Source organism: Ochotona curzoniae, unplaced genomic scaffold (genome assembly GCF_017591425.1).
Source record: "Ochotona curzoniae isolate NIBS_2020 unplaced genomic scaffold, NIBS_Ocur_1.0 contig_1014, whole genome shotgun sequence".
NCBI lineage: Eukaryota > Metazoa > Chordata > Mammalia > Lagomorpha > Ochotonidae > Ochotona > Ochotona curzoniae.
In genome coordinates, this window is record NW_024464920.1 from 45,834,210 (window position 1) to 45,848,725 (window position 14,516).

The 14,516-nt window shown below is 58.1% G+C and overlaps 1 protein-coding gene across 1 annotated transcript; it reads right to left on the reverse strand.

Moving 5' to 3' along the window:
- Nucleotides 1–164: 164 nt before the first annotated feature.
- FOXRED2 (FAD dependent oxidoreductase domain containing 2) lies at nt 165–13,834 on the reverse strand. The gene is made up of 10 exons (XM_040988084.1): nt 13,762–13,834; nt 13,164–13,443; nt 12,184–12,843; nt 10,098–10,349; nt 9,739–10,008; nt 8,816–8,982; nt 6,633–6,798; nt 5,309–5,550; nt 4,397–4,567; nt 165–2,537 (listed from the first exon to the last, which is right to left on the reverse strand). The coding sequence occupies exons 1-10, from the start codon at nt 13,832–13,834 to the stop codon at nt 2,278–2,280; spliced, it is 2,541 nt and encodes an 846-aa protein (XP_040844018.1). The 3' UTR covers nt 165–2,277.
- Between the last annotated feature and the right edge of the window lie 682 nt (nt 13,835–14,516).

Here is a 14,516-nt window from a genome sequence, read left to right on the forward strand (position 1 = left end):
TGGGACAGGCAGAAACCAAGTGCCAGAAACTCTGTCCGGGTGCTTGAGCTCAAGCCCCCAGGGTGAGCCTGAGCAGGGAGCTTGGTCAGACGCCAAGGTGGGACTGGATCGCACCCGGCCCTCATTTGGTGCTTTGCAGAATAAGTATTCCTTTGTTTATTCTGCAATTACTTCCATCCATGCAGCTTAAAAATGAATCTTTTTCATTGAACTCGTCCTACCAGTCCCATGTGGGGGCAGCTGGGTGCGCCTGCAAAGGCTGATCCTGCTGCCCGGGAACCTTGTTGAAGCTTAGCAAGTCCTCCTCCTCGGCCTCAGTGTCACGCGGCTTCAGGTGACCCCCTGCAACTAAGGCTGTTGTCCAAAGCACACAGCTAGTTCTCTTTTCCCCGGTTGCTTCTTTCCCATCGTATGCGATTTCATTTTAATACTCGCCTGGTTCACTCAAGTCTCCCTCACACCATCACTGTGTGAAGCTGACAGGAGCAGGAATTCCTGAAATCTGGCTATGGCTGGGAGAGGAACTGGTCCAGCTGTGGTGCAGAGGTCAGCGTGACTCATTGTTCACAGACAGTATGGCCTGGGCACAGGGAGGCTGGCCCTGAGGCAGTTTCAGGGGAAACTGCTCCAGGTGGAACAGTACGTGGAGGTTGCTGGCAGCTCCAAGCCAGGGGCACTGGTAGGAAAACATGGGAAGGACCACCTGGAGGGCACTTGGCTAAGGCAGCAATGATCTTCATGGGAAAAGGGAGTTCTCTGAAACCAGCTAAGTCAGGTGAAGGAGAGCAGGGCTGGCCTCTTGTCTCAGCCCAGAGAGGTTGGGAACACACCTTGCATCTGCTCCGGGCTTGTGAGGGCTCTGCGGGGCAGGCGGAGGCCACCTGCTCTAGTGGCAGCACCTCAAACTCTGACAGTAACAGGTGTGTGGGAGGGCTTAAGTTGTGGGTGCAGTCCTAACTAAGAACTGTATTAAGCGATGCTTTACCTTTGGTAAAGGTAGGTTGGGGCAGCAGCATGCGGTTTGGCCTCTAATTGGCCTCTAATCTGCTCACGGCGGGCAGTTTAGTAGTCGGGGATCAGGGCGGAACATTTAACTGTAGAAGTGCAGCCTTGGGCACATTAGACCAGGCCAGAATGTGACACTGAAGACTCCCACCCCACACGGCATGGCTGGGGGGGGGAGCTGCAAGGTTTCCATTCCCCACAGCTGTAGGGAAGGAGAGCAGGGGTGCTCCCAGTAGAGTGTGGGGCCCAGGAAGCCTGCCTGTGTGCGGAGAATTCCCAGCAGATAAAAGGGCCGGAGGGTAGCAGTCACCTTTCACCCAGAGCCCCGGGAAATCAGTGGCTCTGACCATCTTGTGTATAGAAGTGCTCCCCCCTGGCCTCCTCAGAGGAGACACAGACATGCTGGGAGCCAAGGGCCTGGGGTCAGGTTCACCGTTGCTGTCCATGTGGTCCCCCGTGTCTCCTTGCCCCCGGATAGTGCACACTGAGGCCAGCGCACACCAAGGAAAAGCAGCAGGAAAGCTGTTCAGAGTGCTGGGCGGAGCAGGTGGGACGCAAGGCCTGGCCAGGGATGGCAGGTTGCAGGGGAAGTGCAGGGAACCCAAGACGCCGCAGACAAGGTGGTGTGGGGTGGGTAGGTGTGATCCTGGGGACATGGCAGCTCCGAGCTCCACTGCTCAGGGAGAAAGCTGCTGAGAGGAGACCACAGTCAGGACTGTGTGACAGCCATGGGCCCCACGATCAGCTGCACAGCCCCCTGGGCACCACAGCTTAGTCCAGGCCCTGTCAAGTCCAGCAGAGGGAGGACCAGCTGCCCACCACGACCATCTTGGGTGAAGCTTTGCTTTCCAAGGGCCTGCCAGCGATCCTTGTGATGAAGAGCGTGTCCACCTGTGAAAGGCTGCAAGCGGAATCAAGGCCATCTGGAGAGAAGGGGAGGAGCGGGCAGGCCCTGGGAGGGCACAGGACGGAGGAAGGCCAGCCTGCTGCATGGCACCAGTTCAGCAGGTGGTGTGCAGGCTGTGGAAAGCAGGCAGCCCACACCTAGCACAGGTGCTTTCCTCCCATAATCCCCAGGGCTGGGGAAGGCAGGGGAGCCCGCTGCATGGCCTTGTCCCAGCCCTTACGTGCCCTGTAGGCTGCTGGGTGCAGGTGCAGCAGGCGGTGTGTGGTCTTCAGCCATCACACCTCGGTGGGTGGTGCAGGGAGCTGTGGGGGAAAAAGGGTTGGCTGTGGGCCTGGCTGCAGAGCCCAAGGCCAGGGAAGGGACAGTCAGAGCTCCTCCTTGTTGCTGTGAAGGGATTGGACCAGCGTCCCTGCAGTCAAGGAATGACCTACTGGCCCGGGGTTGGCAGGCTGCTGACCATGGTCCTTCAGGTGCTGGCTGGCAGTGGCATAGTCCCGCAGCAGCCCGCTCTCCACTCCGTGCCGCCGGAGGCTCTCGGTGACCATGAGCCCCTGCTTTCTCATGTACCCCTGCTGGCAAAAGGGCGGCAACTTCTGGCGCGTGAGGGCAAACAGGAAACATGACTCTGGAGGAAAGCCAAAGAGGAGAGAGAGAAGGGACCGTGTCAGCCTGGGGTGCGGGAAAGAGGAGCTGCTGCCACTGGGGCAGGGGTCGCCAGGGGTCACTTCATCCAGGACCCTCCAGCTCTCAGGAAGCAGGAGCTCACTACCCCGTATGTCTCCTGCCTAACCTCAGGTCGTCATGGGTCATGAACCTCCACAAGGCTCCAAAAACAGGAAGCTGGCTGGCTGGGCATGTTGAAAGTGAAAGTCAAGGATCCAAAGGTGAGCCGATGGCATCGGTGATTCTCAGAGACCAGGGACCCGCGTGAAGGCCGGGCACAGAGCCTGGGGTGCGGGCCCCAGGAAGCCAGCACTCTCCCACTGGAGCACGCCGCCTCTCCCTGCCAGGTCTCTGGGTCTAGCTGTCAGATCTCTTCCACTCTGCCAACTGTCTTTTCATCTTTGTCTTATGTCTTCGCTGATCTTGACACCGAGTTTCTAATTTCTAGTTCTTTAAATAGTTTCCAGAAGTTGTATCTTTTTCCGAAACTACCTCATTTTGGTAGTTTCTGTTCCTTCATTTTCAATAATCTTTTTAAATTTCAACGGCTACATCAAACATACTTATATGGAAACAAACGCACATTGTGAAAAAACTGCATGGATTTCAAATGTTTTACGTGAAAATAAATTTCTCTTTAAATACTATTTTTCCATGAATCTCAAAACATGTTTCAGAGGCAGACACAGAGGAATCTATCTATCTATGGGTTTACCCCTCAGATGCCCATGACAGCTGGAGCTGGGCCAGGCGGAAGCCAGGAGCCAGGAGCTTCTTCCAGGTCTCCCACCTGGGTGCAGGGGCCCAAGCACTTGGGCTGTCCTCTGCTGCCTTGTAGCAAGGAGCTGATGTAGAAGCAGAGAACTGGGACTCTGGTGCCCTGCTGTGGGATGCTGGTGTCCCGAGGAGCATCTTAACCGGCTGCAGCACAATACCCACGCCCGGACCTGTGTCTAAAGGTCAGTTATCCAGAGAAGTCTTCATTTGCTTCTGGGAATGCCTCCCCTGAGCAGGGTGAAGACTGGCCCCAGATGTGCACAAGTTGTGGCTGGAAATCCTCCCCCTGATTTTCTCCCTGCTCTCCCCAGGGCCTATCAGCCTTCACCCAGCCTCCTCCTGTGGAGGTTTTCTGCCTCCATGTTTGCCAAACGGCAGGCAAGCTTTATTTCAGGGCCTCCCATCAGATCTCCCAGGCTGCGGCTTCATCTTCTGATGCCAGGGGCTGACCGATGAAAACTCAGGCGAGGGGGGGTCAATGGTGTGGCGCCACAGGTTAAGCTGCTGCTTATGACACAGGCATCCTATATCTCAGGCGAGGGGGACTGCTTGTGACACAGTCATCCTATGTCAGAGTATGCGTTTGAGTTCCCAGCTGCTCTGCTTCCGATCCTGCTCCCTGCTGATGATCCTGGGAAGGTAGCAGAAGATGCTCCAAGTGTTGGGGACCCTACCAGCCACATGGGAGAGCAGGATGGAGTTTTCAGCTTGTGGCTTTGGCCTGGCCTGGCACTGGTTGTTGTAGCCACTGGCAGAGTGAACCAGAGGAAGAAGAGCTCTCCTGTCTCCTCCCCTCCTACTCTGCATCAAACCATCTCCTAGGTTCTAGCCTCCAGGCAGGTCCAGCCTTGGCTGCACATTTTAGCTCCCTGCAGTTCTTTAAGAGGGCCCACTGTTCAGCAGTGGGTCCCTAGGCTGGCCTAGAACCAACTGTCTGCACATCTAGTGCTCCACCTTGCAGGAAACAGCAGGTGGAGTTGCACTTCTGGAAACAGGTCCCAAGATGCAATGGGGCTCAGCCTCTGGCTCAGGGGTTTCTGTTACCTGCATAGAAACTTCGGAGATCCGTGTCCAAACAGTTCTCCAGGAAGCGCCTCAAGGGCAGGACATGGCCAATGGGGGCTGTCCAGTCAGTCAGGAAGTCCTCCACGACGTGGTGGATGGCTGTGGGTCGCGGCAGGGGCCACTGCGCAGGGCGGAACCTCACCTCTTGCTCTGTTGGGGGACAGGGGAAGGACACAGGGAGCAGATCACCGCCCAGGGGCTCGGCTTCCCATCCTGGAAGCCCCTGGGTCTCAGGTCCACCCAGGGCAGCTCCTGCATCCTGCACGGGCTGTGGTCAGCTTGTTCAAGGGCTATGCACTATGAGAAAGAGGAAGTAGGCTTGTTTCTGGTGGTTCAGGGCTGCTGTCCAGCTGATCCCCAGGCTGAACGCTCTGGCCCTGCACTGTGGTGTCTGAGCTGAAACACCCTTTGGCTGGCATTTTCCAGTAGGGTGGCCTCCTACCCACGGTCTGACGATCCCTGCACTGGGACAGCAGACTCTGGCGGCCGCTGTGACTCTGGTGAGGTGCCCTTTCCCGGGGGAGCCCCTGTGGAGACCACGCCCTCCCACCCAGCAGCCTGGCCAGCTCCAAGGTCAGAGTCCTGCTCCCTAGGCTACAGCCCGTGTGCATGATCACGCTGATCCTGACAATCCTGCAGTCAGCCCCACCGTACAGCTGAGACTCCTAAAGACGAAGTCGTGATCCTGGGTTATTTTGAGATCAGCAGCTCCATTCCTATCAGCGTCAGTGTTCCAGCCACCTGTCCCCAACCACCCACTGAGGTCAGCCCCCTGTGGGGATGTCACAACACGGCAGTCCTGAGGGCGACCACGACACCACGCTGGACAACACCTGGATGCAGCAGTGGGCTGGAACCAGCTCTCTCCACAGCCAGGGCAGGCTGGCTTACCAGTGGGAAGATGTCTGTAGTAGTAGACCACGGGGTGGAGGAAGTTGGACTGCCAGGCGTCCTCCGTGTGACCCACGGAGCGGTCATAGAAGAAGACGTCCTTCTCGGGGCCAGAGAAGTTCCTGCCATACTCCATGGTGACGACGAACAGCCCATGCCTCGCCTGCCTGCCCGTCAGGCTCTCCAGCTGCGCCAACATCTGCACAGGTATCTCCTCCAGGTATTCAAAGGCTGTGGCATTCCTGCAGGGAACAGGGAGGGTCAGGCCCAGGCGCGAGGCAGGCAGGCAAAGGCAGAGCTGGGCATGTGGCATCTCGCCCTCCCAGAAGTGCCCGTGGAGTTGGGCCAGTGCGGACTTGCATGGGCTCCATGTAACTCCCTTGACTGCTCTGTGGTAAGCCTGGCCCTCTCTGACCCATGTGTGACAGCTTCCAGAAAATTCTGTGTGGCTTGAAATAGAGACCTGGGCAAGAGTGTGTTGGGGGGGGGGGAGCTGAGGACTGCAAAAGAACCCCTAGGGAAGCTGGGGATTTAGAGGGCACAATTAGCACTTGGGGTCTGGCCTGGAGTTAGAAGTGATGCTGCAGGTGCTGGGAGCTGAGTAGGGCGATCTCAGTGACATTTGTGATGTCATTGCACCCCTCTGGTTGCTGGGGAGAGCAAGACCACCGGTCATAGGTGTCACACACGAGCAGACAGCAGATGCCCAGCGTTGGGAGCAAGGCAAAGAGTGGGGCTAGCAAGGACTGCTCCTGTTCTAGGCGTTACTAAAGGGGTAACCTCATGACCTGCCTGGTCCGCAGGTCTGAGTGTCCAACAGGCCCTCAGGGCTGAGCCCTGTGGTGGGGCTCACACATCCCTGGGCTTGGTGTACCGCAGCCTCAGGTCAGGCCGTTCCCTGCTCTTGCTGCCACTTGCCCCCGAGGTCCTCACAGATCTCTACCTCCAACCCTCTTCCCTGGGGCTGTGCGCTGTGCCCTTCTTGGGCACGGCCTGTCCTGTGTGCTCTGCTGGTTATTGCTGGAGTGATAAACATCGTGAGCAAACCGGTGCTGGCCCGAGTGGCTCAGTCCCTTCTGCCTGGCAGTCTCCCAAGTGCTTGTTCTCCTTGCTTTCTGCAAGGCGGACCTTGTTACTCCACTTTGCTGATGATGTCAGAGAGGCGTACTAACCTTTCTGGGGTCGCACAGTAGGACACTCATGGCCAGGACTCTGCCTGCAGACCGGGTGGTATTGCCCTACCCCACCTCCCCAGAAGGAACCACCAGGCTGTTTTACACTGGGCAGGGGGTGTGCCAAGGCTGGGCAGGGACAGGTTACTCACTCTGTCAGCAAGATGACGTCGGCCAGCACCCCAAACATCTGGTACAGGCCGGATGCCTCGTTCATGCGCCGGAGCAGGGAGCTGGTCAGCTGTGTGATGGGGAGTCGGGTGGCGGGCCAGGCCACGCCGTGGTGGCGCTGCTCCAGGAGTCGGTGCACAGCACGTGCTGAAAAGGCCGGAGACAGGGAGAGGCCACCCTTCAGAGCTGCCTTTTGTTAATCAGTGGGTTTAGGGCCTCCTCACCTTCCCCCACACCGGCACTTTCTTGGAGATTGGTGAGAGAGGGCAGGGAGAGCAGAGACTGTCCCCAGAGCAGGACTCGGACACTGTTTTGTGTCAAGGAAGGACCAAAAGGGTAAACACGAGGATGCTTCATGAAAAGATGCAGCTGCAAAATGAACCCTGGGGCCTGGATGGTGTCCCAGAGGGTTAGGCAGACCATGGTGCCAGCATCCCACGTGAGTGCAGATTCAAGTCCAGCTGCTCTGCTTCCAATCCTGCTAAGGCACCTGGGAAAGCTGCAGAAGACGGTTCAAGTGCTTAGCTCCCTGCACCTGCATGGGAGATCCAGAGGGAGTTCCTGGCTCCTGGCTGGCCCTTGCAGCCATTTGGGGAGTAAACCAGAGATGGAAAGTCTGTTTCTCTCTCTGTGACTCTACCTTTTAAGTAAGTAGTTTGTTTTTGTTTTTTTTTAAGAGGCAAGTTTTGGTGTGGGCATTTGGGGTTAGCACACCCCTTTTGCAACAGGGGCACCCCGTATCTGAGAACCTGGGATTGAATCTGGGCCTCACTTCGGTTCCAGCTTCCTACTGATGTGCACCCCGGCAGGCAGCAGGGGGCGCTCATGTGGGAGCCCTGGATGGAGCTCACAGCTACCAGCCATCTGGGAACTGAATGGGTGGTTAGGACCTCTCTCTGTGTCTTGGGGAGGGGAAGGGGGTGAAAGAGAGGGGGTCAAAAACAAAACATAAATGAAAACCAAGAGAGGATACTTTTTTTTGGATGCATGGAAAGTTGAAATGCATGCACAGCTTTTCCAGAGTGTGCATTCCTAGAAACTTTTGCAGGGCCCTGTGTACTCCTTGCTTCAGGAACCATGCATCACTCCAATTTGCCGCTGGCATGGAAGCAGGTGTGGACAACAGGTGCATGAATGGGGATTTAGGACTCAGGCCAGACTCGCCCACCCTGCCCAAACCAGCCATGCGGCCTTGCTCCAAGATCTGGTCTCACAGTCCCTGCTTCTCCTGGAATCTCCCATGTTGCAAGTCTTTGATCGCTTCCTCTTTCACAGCCTGGGCCCCATCTGCTGTGAGATGCTCTGTATGTCCAAGCAAGGATATTAAAGTTGCTGCCACCTAAAGCCATATCGCAAGAGGGCTTTCTTCGTAGCTGGGGCTGCCACAGACAGCTGCGGGATCGGAGTACTGCCTGCAAATGCTGGATCCCCTCCCCAAATTCAGCAGCAACACCCCAAGCTCTCCAAAGGCAGCTCACAGGAGGGAGCATCCAGCAGGCCCCTGCTGCCTGGAGATGTGCACACCCCGGGGGCAGCAGGAGTAAAGCTGTGGCTGATGGCAGGTGTGGAGACAAAGGAGAGGACGGAGGAGGTCTCAAGTGCACCTGATATGCTTTGGAAAGCAGAGAAGAGACGCTGGGGCAGGAGACGGGGAGGGGAGTGGAAGCCACAGAGGAAGGGCCAGCAGGGGAAGGGAAGGGGCTATGTGTCAAGGACAGTGGCTTTGACAGGGGCCGTGGCAAAGGCAAGAGGAGCAGCCAGCTCCGGGGAAGTGAGGCATGGCTGCCAAGGGACTTAGGAGGGGCAGGGCGTGGCTTCTATCTCTGACTTTTTCTCCTGTCACTTTTCTCTGCCAGGTGATCCTGGGTCCCTCTTTCCTTGGGACTTTCTCAACTGACGGTTGAGTAAGACACAGGTACAGCTCACTGTGTGTGTCCCCTGTCCTTCTGCACACACAGCCCACAGGCAGCCTGGACTTAGAACTTTCCCAGCAAACCTTCAGGAAAACTCCCTATCGCCAGCCCCTGTTACCCAGATGCCTGCATCTGCCCAGCACTGTTGCTTGATCCCTCTCATGTCCTTAGAACTTGGCTGCTTGTTTCCGGGCCCCAGTAACAACACAGGTCATTCTCTGTGTGGCCAGTGGCTGTCCCAGCCCACTCACCTGTGTACCGGAACCCATGGATGAAGCCCCCGGCTGACTTCCGGTAATCTACAGAGTGGCTGGCGGTGCCTAGGACGAAGAGCCCGCGGCTGCCTTTGGCCTCGTAGCTGGCTCTGATCAGGGGGTACTTCTTGCTGAACTCACCCCCCGAGGACAGTCTCAGGGACCTGGGAATGACATGGTCACTAAGAATGGTCATCAGTCCCTCTGTCCTCTACACCTCAGCAGGTGGCACCGTCAGCTCCACTGAGCCCAGGACGGAACTGGGGCTTGGGTCAAGGTCGTGGCAGGGCACAGCCAGGACTGCAGCCTGACTCAGGGTTGGGCTCAGCGTGGTCCCGCTGCTGAAAAGAGGAAGTGGGCTGCTCCTTGTCTACCTGTGTCCTGGCCCCAGGGTGAGTGAGAAGCTTGGAGGGCAGTGTTGACAGCAAGCCTCACTCGCTCAAGACCAGGCCCCTAGAGAGCAGGTCTTCAAAACAGAAATGATAAATAGTCTTAGCACCTAATGTTTCCCTGAGCAGGTAGCATACACCAGGCACTTTTCTCTGTGCCTGCTCACACATACCTGTGAAGCACGCATGGCCAGCCCCCATTGTAGAAATGAGGAATGTGGGACACAGCGTGCTGGAGCCCCTGGGGTGTGGTGAGCATGCACTCTGGGCTGGCCCTGGGCTGCCATGCCTGCCTCTGCACCTGTCTGAGCATGCTCGCCTGGCACATCAATGGAGACTCAAGAGGTGGCTACTGCCCATGGTCAGTACCAGATGGAGCAGCTGCAGTGGACAGGAGTCCCTATCCCAGGCGGGAAACTGTCCCTCCATGTCCTGCTGCCATCTGCTGATCAGCCACCCTGCCACCCTCCTCCAGAGAAGGCAGAAGGGGTGGCCAGCGCTCCCCGCCCCGCCTCACCCAGCTGGACTCACTTATTGAAAATGGAGAAGTCAAAGTTCCAGCCCAAGCATCGGATGACTCGGTCGTAGGCAACGCGCATGGCGAAGTTGTCGTTGTCATCCTGGGGGAGGGTGATGGAGTCGGCAGTCTCGTTGGCATCGGCTTCCTCCACAAAGAACCTCAGGGTCACGTGAAACTTGCCCTTGTGGTCCTTCAGGATGGCCAGGTCCGTGAGGTCCGACTCCAGCAGCCCGTCCAGGGACTTGAGCTGGTAGGTGTCCAGCAGGCCGTTGTTGATGGCTCTGGGGGTGCATGGGAAGGCAAGGGGGGCGGCCTCAGAGGACGGCAGCGTCAGCGGGCAGGTGGAAAGCCCCGGCAGAGCGGGCCCTACCTGAGGTCCCCGACGTAGTGGGTGGCCCAGGAGAGGCGCACGCGGGAGCGGCTGAGCATGTGGATGAAGTTCGTGACCCCCAGGATGTTCTCGGCTGTCTCGAAGGCCGCATTCCCACGGCCCAGGATCAGCACGTTCTGCCCGGCAAAGTCCTCGGGGTCCACCGAAACTGACTCGTAGCCCTCCAGGTGTTCTGAGCCAGGGAAGTCCACCTGGTTGGGGACCGACAAGCCGGTGGCCACGAATAGGACTCTGCAGGCGGGCACACAGGAACAGTGGGCAGCTCAGGAGGGGAGCGTCACCTTTTGGAGCTCCCCACACAGGAGAACATTCATGCATTCAATCACTGGCTGACCCCAGAGTACCCTCTCTATCTGGTGAATCCTTTTCCTTCATACTTCCCTGGGCTCATGCTCGCTGCAGGTGGGCAGAGGAGGGAGGACAATTCTCATAGAGCAGGTGGTGAGACAATGAGCCAACTCTCCACCTAGTGTCGCCCCAGGGCAGACAGTGCCATTCTGGCTGGCTGGGCAGAGGCACACAGCTGCTGGTCACGTGTCCTGAGTGCCTTGTGGACCGCCTCATTTACACCTCCTCCTGCTAAAGCCACCCTGATTTGGTGTTATGGGATCTGGCAAAGCCATGCTCTGAGCACAGGCAGGCTGGCATTCTAGGGCTTGCCCTTATATCTCTGGTGAGGGTGACAATCTGGTGAATGGCATGTCCACAAGGTGGCTTTAAACTAGAATAGGCTGTGGGCATTGGGCACAGCAGTTACAGGGATATCTGTGCCCCATCTCCAAGTGCCTGGGTTTGAGTCTCGGCTCCACTTCCGATTCCAGCTTCCTGCTAATGTGCACCCTGAGAGGCAGCAGGTGATGGCACAAATATTTAGGTTCCTGCTACTCATTGTGGGAGACCTGGCTTTGACCCAGCTCCAGCTATTGCAGACATCTGAGGAGTGAACCAGCAGATAGACAATCTCTTCTCTCCCTCTGCCTTGCAAAAAAACAAAAAGACCTGGCTGGCTTTCTACACAAGGGCACTTGTTCCTACCAGCCCCACCAATGCTTGTTTTCTGTCCCTGGGCCACTGTGCCCCCATCCGAGGGTCTTCCATTGCAGCCCAGCAGCCTATAGCTGACATGGACCTTCTTTCTCCGAGCTGTAACAGAGCAAGGCCAGGAGCAAGGCATTTGGTTAAGGGTTTGAGAAGATGAGCTTGAGCCAAGCCATGTGTGTAGCTAGTGCAGGGCTAAAGGTCAGGAGCGAGGACAGTCGGCCATGTGGTACAGTCAGGACAGACTCAGATCACAGCCCTGCCTAGTCTTTGCTGGGCAGCCACAGCCCTGCCCCGTCCTCGCTGAGCAGCCACACTACAGTCCTGCCCCATCTTTGCTGGGTGGTCACTAGGTGACCAGAGTCCTACTCCATCCTTGCTGGGTGGCCACAGCCCCAGTTACTCAACTTGTCAGAGCCCCAGGCTCCACCAGTAAAACAGGGCGGGGGGGGGGAGGGGCTGGCAGGCCTCCTCCACAGGTTCCGAGTGACAGTCACACAAGTTTGGGAGTTGGGGGGTGACCACACACTGTTAAGCCATCTTCCGAGTCAAAGAAAGCAGAAACTGCTGGCTGGAAGCACGCTGCGGGCTGAGGCTGGAGGGCTGGAGCTGGTGGGGGTGGGGCTCTCCTTCCCCAGCTCTGGTCTGAAATTCAACCAGCCCAGCCCCCCTTTGACCCAAATTTCCCAGAATGCACACTGGGGAACACGAGTTACAGGGGCTGCTCCAGGGCAAAGGGAGTTTGGCAGCACATAAACTATGCTTACACAGAATGCTCTACCCAACGCTGGGTGCAGCAAAAGAAGACAGGAGAGACAGACAAATCCTGCAGGAAACAAATAGCTGGCAAACATCCCAACCCACCTGACCCTGAGGGTTGAAGAACACCCTGGGAAGGGACAGCTGCGGCTGAGTTGAACCTCTAAGCAGGAACCTGGAGTGGGAGTCAAGGGTGGTACAAACACCCTTTCCCTTGGGTGGGGGAGGCCCCACCTTGAGCAGATGGGCTTCTGAGCAGGCTCCTTACCTGCACCGGTATGTCTGGTGCTTGTGGTCGGTCAGGACGAAGTAGTGGCCATTCCAGGCGCGTGGGTCCTTATCCAAGGTGACGTGCACAATAGTGGTGTTGTACTGCACGTGGAGCCTCAGGTGGCTGGCGAAGTCGCCCAGGTAGCGCAACATGTCGTCGGCGTCAGGAAAGTAGGCGGTGGAGTAGTGCCGGAAGAGCAGCCGGGGGTCGTGGCTGAGCAGGGAGTTCCAGTCGTGGCGGAGGTTGAACTCAGCGTTGGCCTTGCCCGTGTACCGCTTGTTGATGCTGATGAGCTTGCGGTGCCGCGGGTAGCGTGTGAAGAAGCTACCCGGGCCCGGGGCGCGCTCCAACACCGTGTAGTCCCTCCCTGCCCGGTGCAGGAAGTAAGCCATCTGCAGGCCCGCGGGCCCCGCGCCCAGCACACAGTAGTCCCGAGCGGGGGGCGCCAGGGCGAGTGCTGGGTGCAGCGTGATGGCCAGCAGCAACCCCAGGGTGCCCCACATCCTGCAGGCTGGGGAGCTCAGGCCTCGCACTGTCGACGGCCCGCACAGCCGGGAGCAGTAGCTTCTTCCAGAGGACTGGGGTCCCGCAAGAAGCAGCGGCTCGCCTGAGCTCTCACTGCAGCTTAGGGCAGAGCCAGCGCTTGTACCCGGAGACCTTGGAGCTCATTTGTCTCGGCTGGAATGCGGGGTTCCCCGCACGAGCCCTCAATCCCTGCATCTCGTCTCCTCCAGGGCATCCCTTCCCAGGGCAGAGAGCCCCCTCCTTGTAACCACGGTAACCACCACCATAGGGGAAGGACAACTCGCGACCCAACTTCACCCCAATTTGAGAGGCACTCCACAGCTCTCCCGCGAAGGTGCAGTTCGCTCTGGCTCCGGTCCTCTCGCCCGAGGCGTGGTCTGCATGGGCCCCGCCTCCTGACAGGTGCCGCGCGTTCCAGCCTCCTCTGCCACGCGATGGATGTCCCGGCACACCTGCCGCCCTCGCGCGCGCGCTCCCGGGGTCGGGGTCGGGCGGCTGCCTGCGCGCGCGTGGTGTCCTCGGCGGCCGCTCCCGCAGCGGCCCGCCGCAGAGCCGGGTCTTGTCCGTCTGCGCCGGTGGCCCGCACACCAGCGAGGCCAGCTCGTCCTGCTCTCGCCGCGGCGGCCCCGCCCAGACCCGGGGCAGGGGGCGGGATCACGCGCGGCGCGCGGCACGCCGGGAGAGGGGCCCACGTGCGGTGCGCGATGTGCGGGGTTAGCGGGATCTGCACTGCTGAGGGAAAGGAACATGTGTGTTTTGGCCATGACCCCAGTTTGGTGGACTAGAAACCAGGCCAGTGAATCGTCGCACTCCACAGCAGACAGCGACCACCAGAACCTCGCCAAGGACTACGTGCCCACCGTTTTGTAGCCAACTGCTTGTGTGTGTGGGGTGGGGGAGTGGTTTTTCAATATCACACGGCTGGGAAGAATTCCCCATGATTGCATGTGGCTGTTACATGTGGCATAAGAAGGAAGTGGGGCCAGGATGGAGGTTGACCTCTTGGGAATGGGTGGTGTGGCCCTGCCCGAGGCCTGATGGGCACCTCACAGGGCACTGCCAGGTCGTGTGACACGGGGATAAGGCAGCGTGGAGAGTACTCGGTGCTCTGCCAGCTTCGCATGGCTGAAATCTCCTCCCACAGAAAAGCCCCAGGGAGGGCAACCTTTGCTACCCTCCTGTGTCGAGGTGTGCCTAGCTAAATGCTTCCTTGGTTTTGGTTTTCCCACAGCCCGTATCCACTTGAAAACCTCTGGGGGAGGGGCAGGGAAGATCTGGCTCTTGTCTACAGGTGACCAGTCCAGGTGTTTAGCCACACAGGTGAGGTAGTCCCTCTCTGCTTTTCACTGGTTAATTAAGGCTGTAAGGATGACTGGGGTGGCCTGCTGCTATGGCACGTAGTGGGGTTAGAGGTCTGCAGGGTCCAGATGCCAGGGCTGGGTTGGATATGTGCGAGGCATGTTGCTCCCTCAGTGCCTGTTTGGCCTTCTGGCCTCATACCAACAGCTAACGTGGTGGAAGGTAACGTAACTCGCTTTAGAGAATGCCTGAAGTCATTCCCACCTGCCCATATGCTCAGTTAATCCTATAGGATCAGGCCACGGCCTTACAAGGGCTGATTCAGAGCACACTGGTCCAGCCTTGAAAATACCCACCCCACCATTTGAATGTTCTAACGCTGTTGACCTGTCATATTCGGTAGGCATACTTTCTGCTCTTTCCAGTATCAATGACAATAAAGACCAGCCTATCTTACGAGTGCCCAAGCACCCCCCATGCCCTTGCTGTTGTGGCGGGTAGATGGA

Excerpts from the sequence above, each read along its gene's own strand:
- FOXRED2 (XM_040988084.1), bottom strand. The coding sequence starts at position 13,834 with ATGCGAAGCTGGCAGAGCACCGAGTACTCTCCACGCTGCCTTATCCCC. Across the intron at positions 10,350-12,183 it reads CACCAGACATACCGGTGCAG|AGTCCTATTCGTGGCCACCG; the intron begins GTAAGGAGCCTG and ends GCCCGCCTGCAG. Across the intron at positions 5,551-6,632 it reads GACGTCATCTTGCTGACAGA|GAATGCCACAGCCTTTGAAT; the intron begins GTGAGTAACCTG and ends TGTTCCCTGCAG.